This window comes from Spermophilus citellus (assembly GCF_964194105.1).
Source record: "Spermophilus citellus genome assembly, chromosome: 3".
NCBI lineage: Eukaryota > Metazoa > Chordata > Mammalia > Rodentia > Sciuridae > Spermophilus > Spermophilus citellus.
In genome coordinates, this window is record NC_138184.1 from 10,451,639 (window position 1) to 10,477,372 (window position 25,734).

The 25,734-nt window shown below is 53.0% G+C and overlaps 2 protein-coding genes across 7 annotated transcripts; one reads left to right on the forward strand and one right to left on the reverse strand.

Moving 5' to 3' along the window:
• Positions 1–206: 206 nt before the first annotated feature.
• LOC308644901 (nucleus accumbens-associated protein 1) lies at positions 207–18,473 on the forward strand. Of its 4 annotated transcripts, none has more exons than XM_081286703.1 (6): positions 207–287; positions 14,625–15,521; positions 15,607–15,780; positions 16,715–16,820; positions 16,920–17,017; positions 17,502–18,473. In XM_081286703.1, exons 1-6 carry the CDS (start codon positions 245–247, stop codon positions 17,759–17,761), a joined length of 1,578 nt encoding a protein of 525 aa, XP_081142829.1. In that variant the 5' UTR covers positions 207–244; the 3' UTR covers positions 17,762–18,473. The 4 variants fall into 4 exon arrangements, with proteins under 4 accessions (XP_081142829.1, XP_081142828.1, XP_081142831.1 ...); XM_081286702.1 differs by lacking the exon at positions 207–287 and adding an exon at positions 306–326; XM_081286705.1 differs by lacking the exon at positions 207–287 and adding an exon at positions 452–661.
• LOC308644902 (syntaxin-10) lies at positions 17,023–25,734 on the reverse strand. 3 transcript variants are annotated; one of them, XM_081286707.1, is made up of 9 exons: positions 25,611–25,734; positions 25,213–25,382; positions 24,954–25,048; positions 24,815–24,877; positions 22,903–23,013; positions 22,710–22,816; positions 22,532–22,626; positions 20,435–20,508; positions 17,023–17,096 (listed from the first exon to the last, which is right to left on the reverse strand). In XM_081286707.1, exons 1-8 carry the CDS (start codon positions 25,643–25,645, stop codon positions 20,471–20,473), a joined length of 714 nt encoding a protein of 237 aa, XP_081142833.1. In that variant the 5' UTR covers positions 25,646–25,734; the 3' UTR covers positions 17,023–17,096; positions 20,435–20,470. The 3 variants fall into 3 exon arrangements, with proteins under 3 accessions (XP_081142833.1, XP_081142832.1, XP_081142834.1); XM_081286706.1 differs by lacking the exons at positions 17,023–17,096; positions 20,435–20,508 and adding an exon at positions 22,053–22,435; XM_081286708.1 differs by lacking the exons at positions 17,023–17,096; positions 20,435–20,508 and adding an exon at positions 22,278–22,435 and having other exon boundaries at positions 22,714–22,816.

Here is a 25,734-nt window from a genome sequence, read left to right on the forward strand (position 1 = left end):
AAAAGTTTTTAATTCTTTTAGTTCTTATTCGACAATAAGATTTAAATGTTGGCACACGGAATCACTTCCTTGCTGTGTGATCTTGAGCATGTTTCCTCGTATCTCTGCAACTAGCTAATTACAAAAAAGAGAGAGAGAGCCTAAAACAGTGCCTGGCACAATAAATAGCAGTCATTATTTTCATTTTACAGGAGGCTAAAGTTCGGAAAGGCGGTGACGTGCCCCAAGGTCGTGGGACTAGAAGATGGTGGGATCGGAATTCGAATTAGTTACTCTGCAGAACCGAGGTACTAGCGAGGATCCAGAGGGGACAGAAGGAGAAGCCGGTAGGAGCGGGAGGGCGGTGGGGGGGGGGCTCGGAGCTCGGCTGGCCTGGCCTAGGAGGCGGGGCCTGGGGGAGGTGCACAGGCGGGGCCGAGGCCGTTTCACCGGCCCGGCTGCGGCGGCGGCGCTGCTTGCGCTCGCTCGGCGCTCGGCTGGGGCGGCCTGGCCCACAATGAATGGCCGCCGCGGCTACCGCTGCTGCTGAGGCGGAGGCCGCGGAGGCCGCGGAGGCGGAGGCCGAGGCCCCGGCGCAGGGGGGCGCGCCCCGGGCCCAGGCCCGGCCCCAGCTGCCGCTGCGGAGCCCGCCGGGAGCCCCCGGAGCGCGGCCACGGCGCAGGTAAGGTGGCCTGCCCCAGGCCCGGTTCTGGCCTCCTCCAGCCGGGGCGGCCGAGGGCGGCCGAGGGCCGGCTAGGGCTGAGACGGGAGGCCGAGGGCTTCTCTGGGACTGGCGGGGAGCCGGGCCTGCAGCCCACCCTGTACCCGGACCGGCGACTGCGCGGAGACCCGGCCACCGCGGGCGGCCTACAGCGTCCGGCTCCGGGCCGGGCCTCGGGGCTTGGGGCGGCGGGATTGGGCCCAGGCGCCCCGCTCCCGGCGCGGCGGGGGCCGGGCCGGCCGGGGCGGGGGGTCCCGGGAAGTTGGAGGGCTCGAGGGGGAGCAGTGAGGAGGCGCCCGGGAAGGCCGGGGGGAGGGGAGGAGCCGGGCTCGGGCCGGCCGCTGCGGGAGGAGGGGAGAGCGGCGCGGCGGCGGGGAGAAACGGCCCGGAGCGGCGGGGAGGGGCCGCCGCAGGTACTGCCCGGGCGCCGGCCGAGGTGGCGGGTCGGGTTACAGGCCGGGCCGGCGGCGGAGGAGCCCAGGAAGTGGGGCACGGTGGGTGGGGGCGGAGAGGAGGCGCCCCGGGATGCGGGCCGCGGGTCACCCGAGGTCAGGGCTCGGGGGCTTGGGGGGAGTCCGGATCCGAGGGTCCGCCGGGTAAGTTAAGGGACCGCGGCAGCAGCTTGGGGAGCTGCGGGAGGCTGAAGCTTGAGTTGGGCCGGTGGGGATGTGGGGGCCGGTCGGGAAAAACTAGTGTGACCAGCAGGGGCGAGCCGAGATGGGTCCCCACACCCCAAGTGTTCACGCAGGGTCAGACCCAGGGCTTTCCTCTTCCCACACCCATCTCCGGAGCCTCCGCCAACTGTTCCAGGAGCGGGCCTGCGGGTGGGTGTTTGTGTGGGCAGCTCCGGACATGGTCTGGAACACCTAGCTCAGGCATCTTGTTTACCACCCGGGTGGCCCTCGCCCGCCCCCACCCCATGCACCAGACGGGAGGCAGCCTCCTGCTCCTAGATTCGTCCTCGGCTTGTTGGAACTGGAGCCTGAGGGCTCACCCCTGTGGACCAGGACCTGACAGTCACAGGCCATAGTTGTCCTAAGTGCTAGTTCCCACGCCCGAATTCCGTGTGCCCCTCCTGGAGGTGAAGAGTTAGGAGGGGACTGTGTACAGCGTGTTTGTTGACTGTGTCTTGGAGGTTCTTGCTGGGATAAAGGCGGGTTATGGGGGAGGCTAAGGGGTGGAGTAAGGCACCTGCACCGTGGCCCAGGCTTTGGACTGCAGGCCCCAGGTCTCTACCTCCCCGCACAGTGCTGGACAGGCCCTGTGCTGAGCTTGCTGGTGGGATGAGCTCATGGATTGCTCACCACCACAGGCTTCTCTTAGGCATTTTCTGTGGTCCAGAGGAGGAAGCTGGGGGGGTGTGGTTCCTCCAGGGTCACATGACTGGACAGGCCCATCTGGGATTGACTGCCCCTCAGTCCAATCCCTTGGGCCGTTGGGTCATCCTTCCAGGGATATGAGTGGAGTAACTCCCTATTCTTTCCGAGTTCCTGGTCCCAAACTTACCTGCTTCCCATCTCCAGGACTGCTCAGTTCCCTTGCAGACAGACTGATATTCCCTGGTATCCAAAAGGAAAACAGTGGAAGCTTCTTTCTCAGAGACCTGGTCACATCTTCTCCCTATTCCTGGTCTGAGAGCCAAGAGGTCAGGGGTCATGGAGCTGTGGGCCTGTGGGGGAAGGGGTTGTGAGATGGAATGCCACTGGCTCTGGAGCTGGATGTGACTTGGTTTGTCTAGGCTGTTTTCTCCCCTACTCTGGTTCCTCATCAGATTGCCCAGCTCTTCTTTCTTTTCGACTAATTGCAAGGCTGTTACCAGGGTGTCCTGGGGGCTTTGATTTGGGATCCACAGCACCTGAGGCAGGAGCCACAAACTGCTGGGTCAAGTGGTATCATCCAGTTCTCCTGGGTTTAATGATGGCTTGTCTCCCTACTCCACGCCTCAGTCTCCCTGCAGTACCCAGAATACCCCACCAGCAGCAACCCAGGCCCTGCCCTTCTCCCCTCTCTGACTGGCCTCAGCTGCCCCATGGAGAGAACTTTGCACTTGTTCTTTGTTCCCTTCACCTTTTTCTGCCATGACCTTTCCTTTGAGCCTGAGCACACATCTCAACGAGCCCATCTCCAGAAGGACCGCCCTTCCTCTGTCCCTGCAGGACTCTTTTGTGTTAGTTGGCATCACTGTTGCCTGGGACTTTTGCACTTTTCATTTGTTACTTCTACCCTGTGCTGCTGCCGCCATGTCTCTTGGGATAGATATACAAAGAGACCTTCTTTCCTGCCTGGATGGGTCTGGGTTGGCTGCTGGAGTTGCTGTGGCACAGACTGGATCCTCCTGGGGTTCACTTGGGCTATGTACTGAGGACAGGGGTGGGGGGGTACCATCTAGTCACTGCTGAAACGGGCGGAGACTGGTGGGAGCTGGCCCAGATGTGGAAGATGGAAGAGGCAGGGGCCTTGTCCACAGCGAGAGAAGGCGGCACTGGCTTTTCAGTGAGAACTTGGGGTGCACAAACAGTGGGGATGAGGGCAGCAGGCAGGCGGCTCAAGAGGAATGTGACGTCACTGCCATACACTGGGTGTCTGCTGAGGCCAAGGAAGCAGTTCAGCTCTCTGGCAACTTCTGGCAGAAGTGACTGACCTCAGACAAGAGGTGGCGAAGGGAATTCCAGATTGCTGGATTTATGAAGATGGTATAACAAGGCGAAGGAGTGGTAGGCCTTGAGCGGGCAGGGAGACTTCAGCTGGGTGGTCAGGGAAGGCTTCCGGGAGGGCTGTGATCTGAATAATAAGAAATTAGCTGAGGCGAGGGTGGGGGTGTTCTAGGCCAAGAGGACAGCACATTCAAAGCTTTTATTGAGTATGTGCCAGGCTCCTGCTAAGTGCTTGAAACATTTTGTCTTCATGAGGGAAGGGAGTGAGGATGACCCTACTGTGGCGATAAAGAACCCTAGTGCCATCCAAAGGAAACAAAAGCCTTGTCCCAGAGTCTCCCCATCACCCCCAGTTGAAAGTTCAGACCTTTTGGCCTGCGTTCAGGGTTTTTTTTTTTTTTTTGTTGTTGTTGTTGTTGTTTTGTTAATCTGGCTCCTTGGTTGGGCAGGGGGGAGCCCCAGCATGTTCTCAGGTTAGGCTCCAGGGGATCTGGTTAGACAGAGGGTCAGAGTTTGGGAATTGGCTTGGCAAGGTCTGACCCGGGAGTTCATCATCGCCAGAGCCTTTGATGGACAATGGGAGCCTGCCAGGTTACCTGAGCTGTGCTTGAGGTGATGACTCAAAAACAGGTGGTATTCATGTCTCTCTGTTCCCTCTTTTGGACCCTCCCTGCCCCTTGTCACCCTCCCCTCCCGTTTTTCAGTGAGCACTTTTCCCATGTTTGAACTCACACAAGCCCATGACCAGTGTGGGACCTGTGTGTTGTCATCACCAGTTGGCATACAAGGAAACTGAGGCACTCTGGTTCTTTCTTCAAACGGATGCCCCTGCCAGTCATCCGAGTCCCCTCTTTCTGAAGCCTGTGGGAGTGGTCCTCTGTCTCTTTGGCCAAGAATGTCTTTGCTGGAGAAGCTCGTGAGCTGCAGAGGCCATGAGGTTGAACTGGACCCAAGTGTTGGGTTGGCTGAGGACTGGGTGAGTCTGCAGAGAGGATGTGTCAGAGGTTACGCTCAGTGCATGGTTGCCATCACCTGTCCACTCTCCATCTGTCCCATGCTGCTGCCTCAGCAAAGGTCCGAGAGTCCTTAGAGACCTGCAGGTTTTCTGTGATGACATGTGCCAGTAGTGTTTTCTTAACGGAGCCAACAGGAGGTAGGGGTGAGGGAACTGTGTATTTGAGAGTCAAAATTGATGACTTGTACCACCTTGCCTGTCCACAAGACCCTGGACAGAGGAATTAACTTCTGAATCTGTTTCTTCATCCAACAAATGGGCACAAGCAGTCATGTCTGTCCCATGGTGATTCTTCAGGAGCAATCCTGCCCTGTCCAGTGACACTTAGGAAATGTCTGGAGACATTTTTGGTTGTCATGGGAGGGGATGCTACTGGCCTAGAGGCCTGGGACAACATGTAGGGCCAGCTCCACCACAAAGAATGATCCAGTGCAAGGGGCAGTAGTGGAGTGGTCAGGATCGCCTGTTTTCTGGTTATTGGGGGATTAAGCCAGGGGTAGGTAAGCAGTGTGGTTGGTTGATGCTGAGGATGCATTGGCAGACCCTCGGGGGCTACTTCTTGGTAATCCCATGAAATAGCACCAGGTTCTGGGAGATAGTAAGAGGCAAAAGATGTCTCCTACTCTCAGAGAATTTACAGTCTGGGAAGGGCCTAAAGGGATGGACTGAGAGGACATGACTAATTACAGCTGGCATTACTGGGCACTGACTGTGAGCTGGGCACCAGTCTGCCCATGTTCTTCAGTTGTTTAATCCTTGAAATAGTCTCATGGTTGGCTGCTGCTGTTAGCCCATTTTATAGTCTGGGAGACTGATGTCAGGAGGCCAACAATATTATAGATAAATGTTGTCTCGAAGCATTATTATTGAGTGAGAAGCTTTGTAAAGGATTCAAGCTGAGTAAAATGCAGTGGGCTCTCATTTGCAGTCTCAACCAACAGCAGAACAAAAATATATGTGAAAAAAATTGCATCTGTACTGAGCATGTGCAGACTTTTGTTGTCATCATTCAAAATATAATTTAACAACTCTACACAGCATTTACTTGTATTAGTTATTGTAACTTTATCTAGAGATGATTTAATTTAGATGAGTATAGGATGTATGTAGACTATACAATATATGCCATCTTATATTATGGATTTAAACATGATTTTGCAATCTTTAGGGGTCCTAGAACCAATCCTGAACAGATACCAAGGGCACTTGGACACTGAACTACATCCCCAGCACCCTCCCCCCCCCCTTTTTTTTTTTTTTTGAGATAGGATCTTGCTAAATTTCAGTTGCTGAGGCCGGCCTCCAGTTTGTGGTACTCCTCTGTCTCAGCCTCCTGAGTCTATAGGTAGGCATAGCAAGATTTAAATTCTTTTGTTGGGTGTGGTGGTATATGCCTATAATCCCAGCAGTTTGGGAGACTGAGTAGGAGAATCACAAGTTCAAAGCTAGCCTGAGCAATTTAGCAAGGCCCTGATGCAAAATTTTAAGAAAAGGCTGGAGATGTAGCTTAGCAGTAGGGTGTTCCTGGGTTCAGTCCCCAGCCTGCAAAAGAAAAAGGCCAGGGTTGTGGCTCAGTGGAAGAGTGCTTGCCTACTACCCTGGGTTTGATCCCCAAACACACACACACACACACACACACACAGTTTCAATTCCTCCTTGCCAAGGCCCTCAGGACATTTGCACTTACTGTTTGTTCCTGCCATACTGTCTTTTGGGTCTAAGTGCACTCTGGGAATGGCTTATGGTCAGAGTTGGGGGCAGTGCATGGCATGGGGCTGCTGCCAGGTCCTCTAAGGAGCTGGAGTTACTGCACCAAGTCCATTCAGATTGCAGAGGGCTGTGAGGAGTAGTGGGAGGGAGAGACAGCAGGTGGAGACTGCTCTTTCCTGGGGACTGGCTGGGGGTGGGCTGGGGGGTGGGGAAGAATTGAAGAACAGCTAGGGAAGAAGGTCTTCCTAGGGAGCAGAAGCAGCACCATGCCAGTCTGACCCTTGCAAGGCATCTGAGACCCTGAGGTGAGGGCCCCCAGCAGTGATTCCATCTATGAAATGGCCTCACCCTGTTGCCTCACAGCATTGCCTGATTCTCAAAAAAGTCAGGGTCCATGTACATCTAGGTCTGTCCTTTAAGAGCTATGTGATGTAGGCCTCTGTTCTCATCCTTAAGATGATGGGAGAGCTCGTGGCCTCCTCAGGAACTGTCAGGAGGAGTGAATGAACCTTGCCTGAGCCTTTGCTGGGTACTGGAGCCCAACAGGCCCAGCAAAACCTGAGCTGAACTAGTCACTAATCGCATTCCCACCAAGGATGATTTAACGTTGGCCTATCTGGGAAAAAGAAAATGCTGGCGCCATCACACATGCACAGCTCAGGTGGCTGAGACAGGAGGATCATGAGTTCAAAGCCAGCCTCAGCAAAAGTGAGGCACTAAGCAACTCAGTGAGACCCTGTCTCTAAATAAGATATGGCTCAGTGGTTAATCACCCCTGGGTTCAATTCCCGGTACCAAAAAAAAAAAAAAGAATGAAAAGTGCATGTATTTAATATGCAGATGCCAACAGTAGGATTTGAATAGTCCTTCTCTAGCAGTATGTTAGCGGAGGCCAGCTTCGTGTTTGGCCCTGACCAAGGGTCTGAGTGGCTCTGGGCCAGGATCCAGCTACCTCCTGCTGAGCTGGATAAAGGATTATGGTACTTTCCAGGGCCTTTCCTCCTCGTTAAACATGGAGTTGATGTTTTCCCTTAGCTGTTTTACATGTTGCCTTAGTCTATTTAGGCTGCTATATAATAAAATGTCTTGCACTGGGTAATTTATAAACAACACAAAGTTTGTGGGGGATTTTTGTTTTGTTTTTTACTTTTCTTGCGGTCTCAGAAGTTAGGCAAGTGCTCTGCCACTGATCTACACTTTAGCCCCAACAGAAATGTATTGCTGAGTTCTGGAGGCTGGAAAGTCCAAGACCAAGGCACCAGAGAGTTAGCTGTCTGGTGAAGGAACCCGTTCCTCACAGATTTCCACGTGTCCTGACATAGTGTGTGTGTGTGTGGGGGGGGGGCTAGCAAGCTCCTGGCCTCTGTTGTAAAGGCATCAACCTCTTATGAAGGTAGAGCCCTTATAAATTACTTCCTTCCCAGAGACCCACCTCTTGACACTCCTGCATTAAATTACTGCATTGGAGATAGGTTTAAACATAAGAATTTGTTTTTATTTTTTGTGGTGCTGGGGATGGATCCCAAACCCTTGCACATACGTGCTAGCAAGTGCTCTCCCACTGAGCCACACTCAGCTCAGGCAATTTTGGAAGGACATAAACATTCAAACCGTAATACATGCCAGTAGTATCTCAACAACTTTCTTTGAAAATCACCTGGAAACATCTATCCGGGCATTTGACAGTCCTCAGGAGGCTCAAGTCTATGCCCTTGCTGGCTGGGGGGTTCTGGAGCTCTTTGCAAAGAGCTAGCAGTTTCTATTTCCAGAATTCTCCTTCAGCCTCTTTCCCACAGTGTGATTGGTGTGAGTGATGGTCAGCAATATGAAATTCAGTGACATTGGCCCCAAGTGGGACACTGACTGTAGGCTACCCCACTGTAGCAGCCATCAGAAGAGGGCATGCATGTGCTTGGCTGAGGTAATGCCTGCGCGCCCCACTCTTGTTACAGACTCGCTGATGTGGAACAAAAACGGGAGTTGGATTGGAAGTAATGGACATAATTATTCATTCCACAGATGACTATTAAGCACTCACTGTGTGTCCTGGGGGCAGGGGGCACAGAGGTGAATCACACAGGCGACTCCCTACCCCTGCAGAGCTGGCACAGCAATAAAAACCCTCGTTTGCCAGGTCATGGGAAGAGCACTAGTGAGGGAGGCTCAGGTGGGGAGCAGCCTACGGGGCTGGTATTGGGAAGGGCTTAGTGGGAGGTACCAAGAGCACTGGCCATCTTGGAGACAGCATTCAAGGAGGGCCAAGAGCAGGCAGGGCCCGACGTTGAAGGCCCTTAGCTGTAGCACGGGTGGGGGCTGTGAGTCTGGCCCCATGGGAGGTGTGGCCCAGAGGCTCCTTTTGAATAGAAATGAATACCTAGTGTTTTGAGCCTGGGTCGGGCAAAGGCATTTCCTTACAGTTCTGGGTGCTGTGAGGGGTCAGGCTGCCAGCATGGCCGGGTGCTGGCAAAGGTTCTTCTGGTTTGCGTATAGCAGCAGCCTTTGCTTCTATCAAAGTTTAATTACCTTCTAGGGCTGGGGATGTGGCTCAAGCGGTAGCGCACTCGGCTGGCATGCGTGCGGCCCGGGTTCAATCCTCAGCACCACATACCAACAAAGATGTTGTGTCCGCCGAAAACTAAAAAATAAATATTAAAATTCTCTCTCTCTCTTAAAAAAAAAAAAACTTTCCTCATCTTCATGACTTTGATAGTTTAAAAAAAAAAAGTTTAATTACCTTCTAAAGCCCCCGCCTCTGGGCCAGGGATGTAGCTCACTGGCAGAGCACTTGTCCAGCCTGCTTGTGATCTCTGACTGGTGAGACAGAGGCAGGAGGATCAGAGAATCTCAGGTTGGAGGCCAGCCTCAGCAAGACCCTGTCTCAAAATAAAAAGGACTGGGGAAGTAGATGAGTGGCAGTGTGTCCCTGGGGTCAATCCCCAGTGTCCACCCCCCCAAAATAAAAGAATCCCTCCTCCAAAGATGGGCAACTGAGGGTCAGAACTTTACCACGTGAATGTCTTTTGACACAGTTCAGTCCGTAACAAAGCCCTGAAACTGAGCTGTCCTCCAGGAGCAGCAACATTTCCTAGAAGAACCAGCGCTCCCAGCCCACCACCGTCCCTCCAGATCTTGGTGTCGCCTCTTGTGGGCAAAGTCAGAGCCTCTGTCCTGTTCCTGACCCTGCATGAGTGGGCACATCAGCTGGGCTATGAGCTCCAGAAGCAGGGACCGGGGCTCCGAAGTACTTCATGCCCCAGCAGGGACTTGGCAAATATTTGTTAAGTGACTGTCTGGAGGTCATGGAGACTGCCCTTGGGTCCAGTTGGGAGATGTGCTGGGGCCTGGGCTGGAGATGTTGGGAAGTGCACGTCCTCCCTGTGAGGCGGCGAGAGCAGAGTTATCCTACACTGCTGGCTGCTCTGTGGGCTCAGCTCTGGGACAGATCACTGGCAGGTTTAGAGGCCTCGTTCCCTCACTATGCCACCACTGCTCCACCCAGCAAGCGATATGGCCAGGTGCCAACTGCTGAGGACCTGTTTCTCCTGCGGACCCAGTGTGAGCGAACGCTCGGGGCCCAGTGCACTCTGCAGTCTCCCTCCACCCCCATCTTCCCTGTTGACAGTGACCTTCTTCACTTGGTGCTGGGGCAAGGCCACATTCAGATGTCTGCAGCTCCCAGACCCACTGCCCTACTCGCGAGTCACATGGAGCAGGGAGAGTTCCTGTGAACCCATCAGCTGAGCCTGCGAACCAGTTACTCCTGCACCACCAACCCCTGAATCACTGTCAGAGCTCCCAAGTCCTGGCTGCTAGGCTCATGAGGTGGCCTTTCTCTTAGGGGGGCCCGGATTCCCTCAGCCCCACTAGCGTCTTGTTGCCTCCTCTTTCCCCAGAACCTCAAAGTCCACATTGTCAATGATCCCTGTGCACCAGGCCTGTACTGGGCACTCGGTAAGGTTCACGTGCAGCTTTTCCTGTGTCTGTTCCTGGGGAGGGGTTGGGCTGTACCCCACCTCTAAAGCCTCGCTGCTGTGAGCCGTTGAGTGAATGGAGAGGTCTGCAGTGCCACTGGGCACTGGGCGGAGCTGGTGGGGCCCTGCTGGGCCTCTCTGCCAGTTGCAGCGTCCCGAACTCCAGTCATTTATTCCTATCTTGGTGCTTCCTATCAGCTGCTGCTTTTATTTTTATTTTTTTAATTTTGCTGGTGCTGGGCATGAAATCTGTGGCCTTGTGCACAGAGGCAAGCACTCTACCACCTCCTATTTTTCTTTTTTCTTTAATTTCTGTGCCAGGGTCTTGCTGCATTGCCAGGCCGACTTGGGATTTGTGATCCTCCTGCCTCGACTTTCCAAACAGCTGGGGCTCCTGGTGTGCACCACAGGCCTGGCGTCTCTACAGTGTTCTCTTAACATTTACAGATATTTGTTGAGCATCTAGCTCTGTTTTAATCTTGAACAGAACCAGCCAGGACACCTGCCCTTAGGAAGCTGACGTCCTCCTTTAAGCAATAACTGTTCAGTTGGCCCTCCTGTATCTGCGGTTTCTGCATCCTCAGATGCACCGAACCTCAAAAAAATGCTGAATCAGGTATGCGCCACCATGTTGGCACACATCTGTAATCCCAGTGGCTCAGGAGGCCGAGGCAGGAGGATCGCAAGTTCAAAGCCAGCCTCAGCAAAAGCGAGGCGCTAAGCAACTCAGTGAGACCCGGTCTCTAAATAAGATACAAAATAGGGCTGGGGATGTGGCTCAGTGGTCAAGTACCCCTGAGTTCCATCCCCAGTACTTCCCCCCACAAAAAATACTGGAGAGGGCTAGAAATGTAGTTTATTGGTAGAGTACTTTTTAAAAATTAGGGAAAACATTTTTGTCTCTGATGAATACATACAGCCCTTTTTTTTCTTGTCCCTATTTGTAGCAACTATGTATACAGTGTTTACTTTGTATTATATAAGTTATCAACAATGTATAAGTCATGCAGGCCAGGGAGGGGCAGGGCCTGGGTCTCCCTCCTACTCTACCAGAGCAGCTAGCACCTAATAGCATCTCAGTTCAGGTTGAGTTTGCAGAACTGGGCTGGCTTTATGGACCTCAGTTTTCAGACAGAAGGCAGGGATTTGGAGCCCCTGGTCCCAGGAGCAGGTCCACTCTGGTGCACCTGGCTACGGCATGCACCTCTGAGCCTTGGCCACAAGCTGCTTCTGTTCCTCATCGCAGCCCTTTCAGAATCAACCAGATATATATGAAAGCTAACTCAGAGTGAGGAAAGAACAGCTGGGATTCCATTCCTGCCTCAGGGACTTTGCACATACCCTCTCTGCCTTTCTCCTCTTTTTCCCAGACTCAGCTTAGGCTTCTCTCACCAGCAGAAGCCTTCTTACCTGCATCCTGTCCATTTAGGACCACCTCCCTCTACAGACTACAGAATTGCAAATGACTCCCTTCTACTAGTGGGGTCACTTTATCAACCCACACTTGTCTTTCTTCAAATAAGATCATCTCCAAGTAAGGGACATGGCCTTTCTACCTTTTCACTTATTTTCCCTGGAAGAGGTAGTACAGGATCTTATACAGAAGTTCACATATTGAGAGATGCCCAGAATAGGGGAGTGAGTTCCCTGAGCAGCATCAATTCCCATTTCTTTTTAAAAACATAGTACTTATCTTTTTTTCTTTCTTTTTTCTTTTTTTTTTTTTTTTTTTTTTTTTTGCAAATGAGCAGGTTCAAAATGCAAAATCCAAAAAGTCTACTTTGCAGATCTCATTCCTTAGTTTTGCCCAGAGGATACCAGCTGCAGTTTCTTTTTTCCTTTGCATTGCTGGGGATGGAACCCAGGGCTACATACATGCTAGGAAGTTCTCTACTACTGAGCTACATGGCTGCCTTTTTTTTTTTTTTTTTTTTTAAAGAGAGAGTGAGAGAGAAGAGGAGAGAGAGAGAATTTTCAATATTTATTTTTTTTTAGTTCTCGGTGGACACAACATCTTTGTTGGTATGTGGTGCTGAGGATCGAACCCGGGTCGCACGCATGCCAGGCGAGCGCGCTACCGCTTGAGCCACATCCCCAGCCCCCCCCCCCTTTTTTTTTTAATAGCTTTATTGAGATATGCCATATAGTACATCCATTTAAAGTGTACAGAGTCTTGTTTTATTTTGGTTTTGGTTTTGGTACTGATGATGCACCCAGGGGTGCTTTATTACTGAGCTACATCCCCAGCCCTTTTTACTTTTTTGTTTTGTTATTGTTTTGAAGCAGGGTCTTCCTAATTGCTGAGGGTCTCACTAAGTCAGTAGTTTTCAGTATATAAAGCTTTGCAACTATCGCCATAGTTAACTTAGACTCCCCCACCCCCACCCCCCAGTACTGGGGATTGAATTCAGGATACTGCTCCACTGAGCTATGTCCTTGGCTGTTTTTATTTTGAGACACAGTCTCACTAAGTAGCTTAGGGCCTTGCTAAGATGCTGAGGCTGGCCTCAAACTCGTGATTTCCCTGTCTCATCCTGGGAGTTCAGGCGGGCACCACCATGCCCATCTGACAACTTTCAGTATGTAAAGAATAAACCCTACGTCCCTTTACTCTCAGCAAGGCCCCATTTCATTTTCCCCTCCCTAAAAACAGAAGCCACTAATCTGCTTTCTGTCTAAATGGATTCGCCTATTCTGGATGTTTTATGTAAGTGGAATCATACAATATGTGGTCCTTTGGCTTCTTCACAATGTTTTCTGGGGTTTTCCATGTTGTGGCATGTGTCAAAATTTTTTCCTTTTATGGCTAAATCATATTCATTGTGGGTATAACCTGGTTTGTTTACGTGCTGGGGGTGCACCCCGGAGTCCTGTGCATGCTGGGTGAGCGTGTAGCCTAGGCTACCGCCCAGCCCTGTGCCACATTTTAAAATTTTTTAATCCATTCATTAGTTAATAGACATTTCTGTTTCCACCTGTTGGCTGTTGGGTGTGTTGTTTTGTTCTGTTTTGAACAGAGGATTGAACCCAGAAGGACTTTAACAACAAGGAATGACTTTCCCCCTTTCATCTTCCCGCCTGCTGTGTCTGGGGGTTCTGATTTCTCGTCCTTACCAGCACTTGCTGTCCATCCTTGTGCTGCTGGAGGGGAGCTTGGGCTTATATGTAATCTCATGTCTGATTGTTCAGAGTGCTTTCGAGTCCTGTGCTTGGCAAAGCTGACACTTGTGACTTTGGCTCCTGGTATTTACCTGTCAGTGTCCAGAGATGTCATACATGGTGCACTTCTGCATCTCGACTGTCTCCCTTCCAGGCACTTAGGTAGACCTGTTGAATGTTCAAGTACATGTGGATAAGTGTGCCAGGGGTCTTCTATCTGCAGGGGACAGAATATAGCCATCGTGGTCACAGCAGGGCTTTGCCGATTTGACAGTACAGTTGACTGGCTCTCAGTATTTGTGAGCTTGGCATCATGGATTCAATCAACTATAGATTGAAAAGATTTTTTAAAAAGTATTTTAAGGATCAAAAATATTCAGAAGGGGGGCTGGGGATGTGGCTCAAGTGGTAGCGCGCTCGCCTGGTGTGCGTGCGACCCGGGTTCGATCCTCAGCACCACATACCAACAAAGATGTTGTGTCCGCCGAGAACTAAAAAATAAATATTTAAAATTCTCTCTCTCTCTCTCTCTCTCTCTCTCCCTCCCTCCCTCCCTCTCCCTCTCCCTCCCTCCCTCCCTCCCTCCCCCCCCCCCACTCTCTCTAAACAAACAAAAAAAAAAATATTCAGAAGGGGCTGCAGATATAGCTCAGTTGGTAGAGTGCTTGCCTCATGTGCACAAGGCCGTGGGTTCAATCCTCAGCAAGACGTAAAATAAAACTACAGCTAAATAAATGTACATGTGTGTGTGTGTGGTGCATCTCATTAAACATGTGCGACTTTTCCTTGTCATTATTACCTAATTAATATATTTATATACATTGTATCAGGTATTGTAAGCCATCTAGAGATTATTTAAAGTATGTGAGTGGCCGGGGTATAGATAAGTGGTAGAATGTCCACTTTGCCTGCCTGAGATCCTGGGTTCAATCACCTGCGCCACAAAAATGTTAAAGTAAGCCAGTTGCAGTAGCACCCGCTTCCAATCCCAGCTACTCTGGACACTGAGGCAGGAAGATGGCAAGTTTGACATCAGCCTGGATAAGATTTAGCAAGACCCAGCCTTGTACCTGCCCAGCACGTGCAAACCCTGGGTTAAACCCATAAGGCCCCTGGCAAGAAAGTAAGTAAAGTCCACAGGACGATTGCAAAGGTTCTGTACAAATACTGTGCCATTTGAAGGACTTGGGAATTAGATTTTTGGTATCTACTGGGGTTCCTGGAACTAGTCCCCCACCAAGGGACAGCTGAGTATCATAAAGGCAAGTCTGCTGGTGTAGAAGGAATCTGCTTGATTCTGCCGCGAGGGTGTCTGGGCTTTTGCGTGGCTTCCTGCAGCAGTCGGGGTCCATGAACAGGGTTCAGCCAGCACTGGATTTTGCTGCTCACCTTGCCCCCTGTCTCCCTGTCTGCAGCTGCCGCCATGGCCCAGACCCTGCAGATGGAGATCCCAAACTTTGGCAACAGTATCCTCGAGTGCCTCAACGAACAGCGGCTGCAAGGCCTGTACTGTGACGTGTCTGTGGTGGTCAAGGGCCACGCCTTCAAGGCCCACCGGGCTGTGTTGGCTGCCAGCAGCTCCTACTTCCGGGACCTGTTCAACAGCAGCCGGAGCGCCGTGGTGGAGCTGCCGGCAGCCGTGCAGCCCCAGTCCTTCCAGCAGATCCTCACGTTCTGCTACACGGGTCGGCTGAGCATGAACATGGGTGACCAGTTCCTGCTCATATACACAGCCGGCTTCCTGCAGATCCAGGAAATCATGGAGAAGGGCACCGAGTTCTTCCTCAAGGTGAGCTCCCCGAGCTGCGACTCCCAGGGCCTGCACGCCGAAGAGGCCCCATCATCTGAGCCCCAGAGCCCTGTGGCACAAACATCAGGCTGGCCAGCCTGCAGCACACCACTGCCCCTCGTGTCTCGGGTCAAAACAGAGCAGCAAGAGTCGGACTCTGTGCAGTGCACACCTGTGGCAAAGAGGCTGTGGGACAGCAGCCAGAAGGAGGCTGGGGGCAGCAGCAGTGGCAATGGCAGTCGCAAGATGGCCAAGTTCTCCACGCCGGACCTGGCCACAAACCGGACGCCCCAGCCGGCCCCGGTGGTGGCAGCAGTGGCAGCGGGGGGTGTGATGAGCGGGCCCAGTACATCAGAGCGGACAAGCCCCGGCACCTCCAGCGCCTACACCAGTGACAGCCCTGGCTCCTACCACAACGAGGAGGACGAGGAGGAGGACGCGGGCGAGGAGGGCGCTGACGAGCAGTACCGGCAGATCTGCAACATGTACACCATGTACAGCATGATGAACGTCGGCCAGACGGGTGAGGCCCTGCTCCCTGCCTGGGACGCCTGCCCTACGCCCTCAGGTGCACACATTCACATGTACACTCTGCTTTCTTCCCACAGCCGAGAAGGTGGAGGCCCTCCCGGAACAGGTGGCCCCAGAGTCCCGAAGTCGTATTCGGGTACGGCAAGACCTGGCATCTCTCCCAGCTGAGCTCATCAACCAGATAGGCAACCGTTGCCACCCCAAGCTCTACGATGAGGGTGACCCCTCAGAGAAGCTGGAGCTGGTAACAGGTGTGCTGGCCCCACTGTCTCCCTAGATCCCCTCGCTCTGTGTCCTCAGGCCTCGTGTCCTGTGTTGGTTAGAAGCTACTATCCTGGGGCAGCTGAAGCCCTCGGCCCTTCAGTTTCCCCATCTGGACTTTGATGTTGGTAGCGGCCCATCCTGGCAAGACCAGGGGTGCAGTTAGATGAGCCGAGAGCTGAGCTGTGGTTCATTGGCGTGCTCTTCTGGCACGTGCAAGGCCTTGTGTTCGATCCCCAGTATGGGGAAAAAAAAAAAAAAAAAAGATCAGGTGAGTTAGCTAGGCTGATGGTGGCCCAGCTTGTAACCAATTACTCAGGAGGCTGAGGCAGGAGGATCCCAAGTTCAAGGCTAGCCTAGGCAATTTAGCAAAAACCTATCTCCAGTTGTAAAAAGCTAGAGTGGGCAGTGGGTCTGGATGAAGCTCAGTGCACCCTGGTTCGATGTCTAGTACCACTCATAGAAAATGAAGGTGACATGAACTGAGGCACCTCAGGTGGATTCCGAGGTTTCTGGCTCTGGGAGCTAGTGCACACATAGGGTAGGTGGGCTAACTGCCACAGTGATCTGGGGCTTCTCTCTAATCCCAGCTGACCTTGATGAGTCTTGGCCCCCTTGTCTGGGGATGGTCAGAACCCCTGCCACACACAAGTGTCAAGCCAGACTTGCTGCAGGGCCTGGCAGGTGGCAGGTCCCCATGGGTGGTGCCTGTACTCTTTCTGTCCTTTCCTGAGCACTGACATGGCAGAAGAGGTCTGAGGAACCCCACCTGACTGCTCTGGGGCCTCCGGGGCCAGTGGGTGGGCTCCAAAGCCCAACACACAAGGGCCTGGTAAAGTCGGTGCTTGAGAAGGGCTGGGGCTCAGGCCATATGGGGGTTGGCAGTTTGGAGCACCCTCGGTCAACCTCTGCTTCCCTTACCAGGTACCAATGTGTACATCACAAGGGCACAGCTCATGAACTGCCACGTCAGCGCAGGCACTCGGCACAAGGTCCTGCTACGACGGCTCCTGGCCTCCTTCTTTGACCGGTGAGACCCTTGCCAGAGCCCTAAGGTGGAGGTGGGTGTCCTCTACCCCATCACCACCAGGGGCCCTGACTCCTTTCACCCTACCCCCTCCATTCCCAGGAACACTCTGGCCAACAGCTGTGGTACCGGCATCCGTTCCTCCACCAATGATCCCAGACGCAAACCACTGGACAGTCGTGTTCTCCACGCCGTCAAGTGTGAGTATCCAGCCTTCTGGAGTGCAGGTTGGGGTCTGAGGCAGCCTTGAGGCAGCTGTATTTTTATCCAGTGTGGGCCCTAATGGATGGGTGCAGTTTTGTGTTAAGAAGAATTCCGAGCTGGGTGTGGTGGCACATGCTTGCAATCCCAGCAAAACAACAAAAATTAGAATTTTGAGGCTCAATCTCCCCTGCTTGTTGGGAAGAGGGCTGTAACTACCGCGGTTTCTCCACAGTTGGGTAGTGCTAAAGGGAGGCCAGGGGGTCTGTGGCAGGAGGGTCTCAAACCCTGGGCAGGCACAGAAAGGTGTAAACAGCCAGGCAAATCCCCCAAAGAGGTGGCCACCAGACAGTGCTGCCAGTTGTTAGGAGCTCAGTCAGCCACCACTGGGAGCGGTCAGTGGTCTCCCTGTGGGGATTTGGGAAAGCCGTGCAGCGGGAGGGCAGGCCTCATGGGCCTGAGCCACCTGCTCTGCCTGCACAGACTACTGCCAGAACTTTGCCCCCAACTTCAAGGAGAGTGAGATGAACGCCATTGCCGCTGACATGTGCACCAACGCCCGCCGCGTGGTGCGCAAGAGCTGGATGCCCAAGGCCAAGCCGATGCTGGCAGAGGGCGACGCCTACACCACCTTCATCAGTGACACAGGCAAGATGGAGCCGGACATGATGAGCATGGAACACGGCTTTGAGACAGCCAGCCACGACGGCGAGGCTGGCCCCTCGGCTGAGGTCCTCCAGTAACCCCACGGGACCCTCCCCAAGGGGCTGTCACACTCCCCCTTCCCGTCACACACCCGCCCACCATCTTGGTCACGAGCTACTGTCTGTCCCTCCCCAGGACCCTTGGGGGGTGCTGCATGCTCCCAGCCCCTCTGCCTCCCTGTCCCATCCCCTTCCCCCCAATGCGAGCCAGGCTGGGGAGGATGGGGCAGGTGGTGCCAGGGCCTGTTGCCTTCTTTAACACACTCATGCAGTGGGGAGCACCTTGCTCCCCCTTCCTAACCCTTAGTAGTCATTCCCTGCTCACCAGGCCTGGCACAGGGAAGGGGCCAGCCTGGGAGACCTGTGAAAGGTCCCTTTCCCAGGCTCTGGGCCACTTTGTCCCCTCACTGCAGCCCCTTGGGACTCAAGGGGGCCCTGGGGGCTCTCAGGACCCCTCCTACCACCTCCCAGTGCTTCCAAGTCTCCAAAAGCGCCTTCCTGTCTCCCTCGTCTGTCCCTGTACCTGGGGGCTAGGATAGGCGAGGCTTAGAGGGACTGTCCACTTTACAGCTGAGGAAATGGGGCCCAGAGAAGGCTCAGAAATCCCAAGACTGAACTAAGGGCAGGGGCCAGTGGTGGCCCAGTGCCCCTCCCTCCCACCACCCTGTGCTCCGTCTCTGTTGCCCCTGCCAGTCCCCTGGGCCTGAGAGAGGCTGGTCCTAAGCGAGGGAGTTCTTGGGGGCAGAGGGAGGGTCTCAGAGGACAGGATAGCTCTCCGGGGCTCGAAGAGCGTGTGGGTGTGCATGTGTGCGTGTGTGTAGGTTTGCTTTCAAAAACTAGTGAAAACATGAGAGGCGGTAAGACCAGGGTTCCAACCCAGGGGAGCAGGCTGGGGGGGCTACTGCCCACTCCCCACCACCCCCCACCCCGCCCCACAGCAGGGCTCCCAGCCCCACCTCCTGTACATACTTTTTAAAACATTTTTTTAGCGAATGAAATATTGAAGTATAAGATTTCCTTTTATTTTTCAAACCAACGGGACTGTGTCTGAGGTCCCCCTCATTCCCCGGGGGGCTGTGGAAGGCAGGTTGGGGGTGCTGGGTCAGGCTGAATGTGTGGGTGCATGGAGTGTGGGTGTGGTTCCACGGTGGGTCCCTAGTCTCAGCCATCACCTGGGCTCCTGTGGGTCCAACCAGCTTCCCCCTCACTCCCCACCCAGGCGACAGCTAAAGGATGTCCCGGGCCTTGGCTGGGTGGCCAGGCAGGCAGGGCAGGGCCCACATTCATTGTTAGCAATCATTTGTGAAATTCTCTCACCATTCCTCTTTTTACTTCGCCTAGAGGTAGTGTTTTGTTTTTTTTGAGTTTTACATGTGAACCCGGGGTCCCCAACACAGACACATCATCATTTCGCCATCTCGGCTTGCTTTCTTTGCCCTGTCCTCCTCTCCTCCTCCTCCCAAACTCCTGCCTGCCCCTAGCTCCCAGCCACTTCTCTCCCACAGGCAGGGGATTGCAGGAGGTCGGGTGGGGGCCAGCCAGGGTTGGACCCTTGGAATCTGATTTGGAGACCTTCACCCCCAACCCAGCAGCACCCCCTCCTAGCCTGTAGGGGGTCCCTCCAGATATCTGCTTGTTGCAGGGATGGGGGTTGTCAGATGTGTCAGGTCTGGCTGGGGTCCCGACACTCTGCTTTCCTGGCCTGTCCCCAGCACCTTAGCCTCTGGTGGCCCAAGTGTGTGGGGGGAGTCGACACCCCCAGCTAAAGCACAAGCACCTTAGTCGCACCCCCACTCCCCCCACCCTCCCCTGGCCTGATGCCCCACCCCAGCGTTGATCCCAAAGCACAATATCCTGGTCACTTGGCAAGTAGCTGGGCCCAGCCAAGGTGAGGGGCAGGTGGGGACTCCAGTCAGCTCCCCTCCTTCCAGGCCTTAGTGAGGGGGCAGCTCTCTGGGACTAGGGTCTTCTCCCAACCCGCTCCTTCTCTGAGCCCCGCAGCACTGGGTTGGGTGGCAGGGCCCACTTGTTTCAGGGACCCCAGGAGGTGCTCCTGGCTCCCGGGACTGTGAGGGTGTCTAGGGGTTAGGGGTGGGAAGAGGGGTCTGGGCAGGGGGTGCAGGGGAGGAAACTCCTCACTAGGAGAGCCAAAGACAGGGTTGTGCCTTACCCCAGGAGCCACCCCTGCATCTCCCTGCCCTGGCGGCCAGCTGCTTTCCCCTCCCCTCTCCTCCCCTCCCCTCCCCTCTCCTCTCCTCCCCTGCCCTGAGCTGCATGGTCCCCCAACCCTGGGCAGCCAGGAAGAAATACAAGTGGAGAATCATCCACCTACCAGATTAAAAGAAAAAAAGTAGGGCCCTCCCCCAACTCCACTGGCCGTCTACCCACCCACGCCTCTTTCACAGGGGACAGACCACGGGTCTGCCCACCCTGTCCTGCGTGAAGTGCCAACGCCCTCCCTGCCCTGGGCCTAGCCCCCGCCCCTCCCCGGCCCTAAGTGAGATTGCACATTAACTACTGTAAGGAGAGGAGCGGCGTTGGGAAATGTGAACCATGAAAATATCAGTGATGCTGATGAGGAGAATAAACTAAACGCCTTTATAACAGTCCTGCAGCATGCTGCTCACTCCAGGGGGTGCGCCTGGGCTAGCCCTGTGGGTTCCTAGACAGCCCCTCGGAAGCTAGGGGGCAGCCAGGCACTGTGGCACATACCTGTAATCTCTGGTTTGGGAGACTGAGGCAGGAGGATCATGAGTCAGCCTCAGCAACTTGGTGAGGCCTTATCTCTAAATAAAAAATACATCAAGGGCTGGGGATGTGGCTCAGTGGTTTAGCAGCCCTGGTTCAGTTCCTGATTTTTTTTTTTTTTAAAGCTACAACTATCTAGAATTTACTGTGATGCTGGCTTATTGCCCCCCGCAGTTAAGTCCTCCAGAACCCAGGAAGTCCTGTACACACTTGCCCCTTCACCCTGTTCACAGCCAGCACTCCCATGATTGGAAGAAAAGAAAATGTTTGTGGAAACACACTAATGCAACCCCAGGAATTTGGGTGGATAAGCCAGGAAGGTGAGTTTAAGGCCAGCCAGGATCACTTAGCAAGACCATCTCAAGTTCATAAACAAAAGGGGGAGGTTTGCTAGGGATGCAGCTCAGTGGTAAAGCACCCCTGAGTTCAGTTCTCAGTGCCCAAAAAGGAAAAATAGTGGAAACCACGCTGGGGTGAAACTGGTAGAGTGCACGTTTTGCATGCGAAAGCTCCTGTGTTTGATTTGCAGCACCAGAGAAGACATTTTCCATGGGAGAGGCTCAGCAACCAAGATCCTGTAAGATGATAGAGAAGGGACTTCCATCTCAGTCCCCCTTTTCTTTAACCTTTATTTTATTTTTTAGTTTTAGGTGGACAGGATACCTTTATTTTTATGTGATGCTGAGGACCAAACACATGCTAGGCAAGCGCTGTACCACTCAACCACAGCCTCAGCCTAACTCAGTCCCTTTTTGAGACAGTCTCAATAAAAATTACCCAGCCTGGCCTTGAACTTGTGATCCTGCCTCAGCCTTTCAAATAGCTGGGACTACAGGCATGCACCACCACATCTGGAACCAAAAAATGTTTTCTCTTGTGTGGTCTTCCAGGTGTGTGCCACCATGCTGGGTAGAAATTTTCAAATTTTCCATTATTAACCCATTTTGTCCCATCATCCTCTATATAGGACACCTATAAGATATTGAGCCAGACATGGTGGCCCACACCTATAATCCCAGCAGCTCTGGAGGCTGACACAGGATGGCAAGTTCAAAGGCAGCCTCAGCAAAAGCGAGGCCCTAAGCAACTCCGTGACTCTCCTTGTGTCTAAAAAGGACTGGGTTGTGGTTAAGTGCCCCTGGGCCAAATCCCCAGTCCAAAAAGAAAAAAAGGTTCAAATCATCTTGTTCACTTTAAGAACACCTGTGAAATTGTCCAGGCCACCAAGGATATGCATATCTGAAAAGTCACCAAGTGCCTGCTTTACGTCTTTTTAAAGAAACAATGTGTGCCATTCTGGTAGAATTGGGAAGTGAGCCTAGGCCAAACTATGGGGCTAGACACAGGGCTGGTGACCCAAAAAGAATACTGAGATTTTGCTGCATATGCTTTGGCAGTGAGCATCACTGAAAAGGAACAGATAGTTCCTAAACCAGAAGAGGAGGTTTCACAGAAGAAAAAGATATCCCAGAAGAAACAAAAACTTATTGCACAAGAATCGATTCAGCATAAAATAAGTGCAAATAAAATGGAAAAAAAAGAGTCCCATCAGGGGTCAGTCTCAATTATAGTCAACACGCTGAATGATCCAAACTTATGAAAAGCTAGGGTTTTATTTCCAAGTTGGCACATGTAGAAGGCACAGGGCGAATGGCTTTCGGCACTAGAAGTGGGGTGGAGTGTGTCAGGGATCCCTGCCTCCACTACTCCCTGAGCGCACTCGAGACAGGACCAGTGGCAAGGTGCCCGCCTGTGGCCCTGACAATCCCACTGTCTTTAGATGAGAGCTCCCCAGGCTCCACACCCTCCTCCCAGGGGGCAGGGTCAGCTCAAAAGGGCTTGGTGGTTCTGAGGGCACCAGGGGCCAGTGCCCCAGGAAAAGCCCAGGTCAGAGAGAGAAGAGCAGAATAAGAACCAGGAGTACCACTCCCAGCAACGCCACAATGGCACACCACTGTCTGCGGTCTGGGGACAGAAGGGTCAGAGGTCACAGGTTAAGGTAAGTGGAACCACCCATCACCTTCCCCAGTCCAAGATCCACCCCCTTCAAAGGGCACTTACCACTGGTCATGTGGGACACTTTGGCCATCTTCCTGAGAACCCTGTCCATCTGGGACTGGGTGAGGTCCATCTCATGAGCAAAGGCATCCAGCATGCTGCCAAGACCAAGATGGCATCAGACTCAAAAGGGCCCATGCACACTAGAACACCCAGCCCACCCCCTGGGTCCTGGCCTTACATGCCCTGTTCATCCAGCTCCTCCCCAACACGGCCTGACATGTGTTTCAGAACCCGGATGCTCCCAGACACCATTTCCAGCTGTTGGTCCTGTTGCTCCATGATCAACTGCAGGGTAGAGGGGGTAGCTGCGGTGAGCAGGGACCCCTGAGTGGTCCAGAGGATCCCAGGGCCTTCTGCCACCCACAACAAACCTGCTGGGTGGCTTGCTGCTCCTCAATGTAACGTGAGGTGGCTGAGACCACACTGGCATCCAGCAGGTCACTGTGTGACTTCTGAGCATCTGGCTTGGCCATCAGCACCTCCTGGAATACAGGGAGGGACACCCATGCAGAGTGGGCCAGGTGCATGTTTGTGGGACATCCATAGTTAATCAGGAAGCAGTCTCAGATGGGACTGCTTCCTCAGACCTGCCGCTTCCTAGCAAAATAGCCCCCAAGGCCATGACATTATTCTCCCTGTGTCTGTTTTCTCCTGATAAAATGAGATCTGTAATTCTTGTTTTCTGGGGTTGGAATGAGAATCTCATTAATTAGTAACACCTAGAACAGTGCCCTATACACTGTTAATAAATTTGTCTCTTGTTATTTTTTAATTATTTCATAATGCTGAGAAGAGACAGTCAACAGTCAAGTGGCTCTTCCTCCCTGTTCCTCAGTCCCTGCTTCCCAGTTTCGCAGGATTGGGTGCAGACAAATACAATCAATGCACTTATTTTATTTTGTTGCTTTTTTTTTTTTTTTCCTGTGCCTGGAATTGAACCCAGGGCCTCACACAATGCTAAGTATAAGTTCTAACCCTTAGCTACATGCTCAGCCCCTCTTTTTTCCCTTTTTAAATTGCAATGCATTTAGCACAAGGTACAGCCTGGCCTGTGTTTATTTTATTTATTTGAGGTCTTGGGGATTGGACCCAGGGACTTGTGCATGCTAGGCAAGCACACTACCATTGAGCTACATCCCCTGGCCACTGAGTGTTTACTCGACAGAATACTTGTTATTATTTTATCAATAGATGTATTTCAGAGTTTGGATTTAATCTCCAAGGCGGCACATCTGGAAGGGCATGTGGGCACTGCTTCAGGATGGCAAACTGACATGGGCCTCAGACCCGCACACTCCCTGATCGTGTGGGTCTGTGAGAGGATGGAGAAGGACTGGTGTGTTCCAATGCAGAGAATGGACAGGGAACACACAGGGAAAAGGTAGACAGGAGGATTGAAAGTTCAAAGCCAGCTTCAGCAACTTGCTGAGGCCCTAGGCGACTCAGTGAGACTCTCTCTAAATAAAATATGAAAAAGGGCTGGAGATATGGCTCAGTGGTTAAGCGCCCCTGGGTTCAATCCCTGGTGTGGAAAAAGAAAAAAGGTAGACAAGTGGCAGTGAGAATGAGAACACAGACACAGAGGGCAGTAGTGTATGCATGGAGGCGAGATAGAGATGTACTCAGAGGTCAAGTGCACACACCCCAGTGGACAGGTGCATGCAAAGAGAAAAACACATAGGCATATATCCTGGAGACAGCCGCACACCAAGCATATGGCAGGTCAGCACAAAGGACAAGTGTATACAGGCCCTCTCCTGCAAAAAAAAAAAAAAAAAAAAAAAAAAGCCAGTATACTTAGAGAACTACACACTGAAATTATGATTGTTCCTTGATATTTTCAGGATTTGGGTTCCAGGACCTCCACAGATACAAAAATCTGAGGATGTTTAAGCCCATTATGTAAAATGTCATAACATATAGAATCACTACATCAGATCATTCCTAGCTTATACCTAATACAACGCAAATAATATGTATTTGTTTTACTGTATTGTTTAGGAAATGCAAGAAAAAAGCAGGCACATATTCAGTATAGACACTTTTTTTTTCTTCCAAATGTTTTTGATTGCTTGAGTCTGAGGATGTGGAACCTGCAGATAAGGAGTGCTTAGGTGTACACACCCAGAAAGAGCATGCAGGCAGGCAGCTGGAGAACAGCACAGAGGATGGATATTAATGCAGAAGAGACTGGTGTAGAAACACAGAGAAGGCAGGCAAACACACAGATCGGGAGATCCCCGAGACAGACTTAGAGGTGTGTGCTGGGTCTGGATGCATTACCTCTCTGTTATTCCTCTCCATGAAGGCTATGGCTGCTGGGCTGACCATGTGGTCCTTCATTTCCTGGGAGTGAGGGCAGCATTAGCTAGTATAGACATTCTAACCTCCCCAAACTCACCCCATCAGGACCTCTCCTCACCTGAACAGCTTCCCTCATGCGCTCCACGAACACCTTTCTCTCCTGCAAGTCCCCTGCTGGGAGCTTGAACTTGCCTGGGTTGGCTTCCACTATGCGTGGGCTGAGTCAAGGGTCAAGGCCAGAGCTAGATACACCCCTGGGCCTTCACTTTTCAGCCTTCAATACTTTCCCGGTGTCCAGTCTCCCGGAAGGTGGGCTCCCTGAGCACATGCTACAGCAATGGACTCTCCCATGCCACCCCTCCAAAACCCCAGGATATCGATGGTCTCTTCCAGGTCCTCGAGGTCCCACTCAATGCTGCGCAGGCCATTCCGCAGTTCATTGGTGGTCCAGTCCAACTCCTCGCGTCCCACCGCAGCGCCATCCTGCAGGAGCTCACACCAGCGCTGGTGCAGCCCGCGGGCGGTGTTCACCGCCTTCTGCACCTCGCTGCGGGCAGGGGCACAGTGGGAGCGGCTGTGGGCAGACGGCCCTCTCGCTCGCCCCCAAACGAAATGGGGGGGTTGAAGAGACCTCCATATCTCATTGCGAATCCTCCCACTCGGTCACGGGGCGACCCGTGCACCCCGATGGTGCAGCCGTGCCCAGAACGTCTGACCATGCACTGGCTGGCAAGGGACTGATGACCTTCCGCCCTCCCCCAGCACTATCACTCACCCTCGGACTACAAAAAAAGGGTCTTCGAGAGACATGTCAGTCCCCCTCCCTCCCAGTCGAACCCCCTCCTTGTGACTGATAGCTGGTTCCCTCCTAGCCAGGAGAATGCGCCGCCAACCCAGCC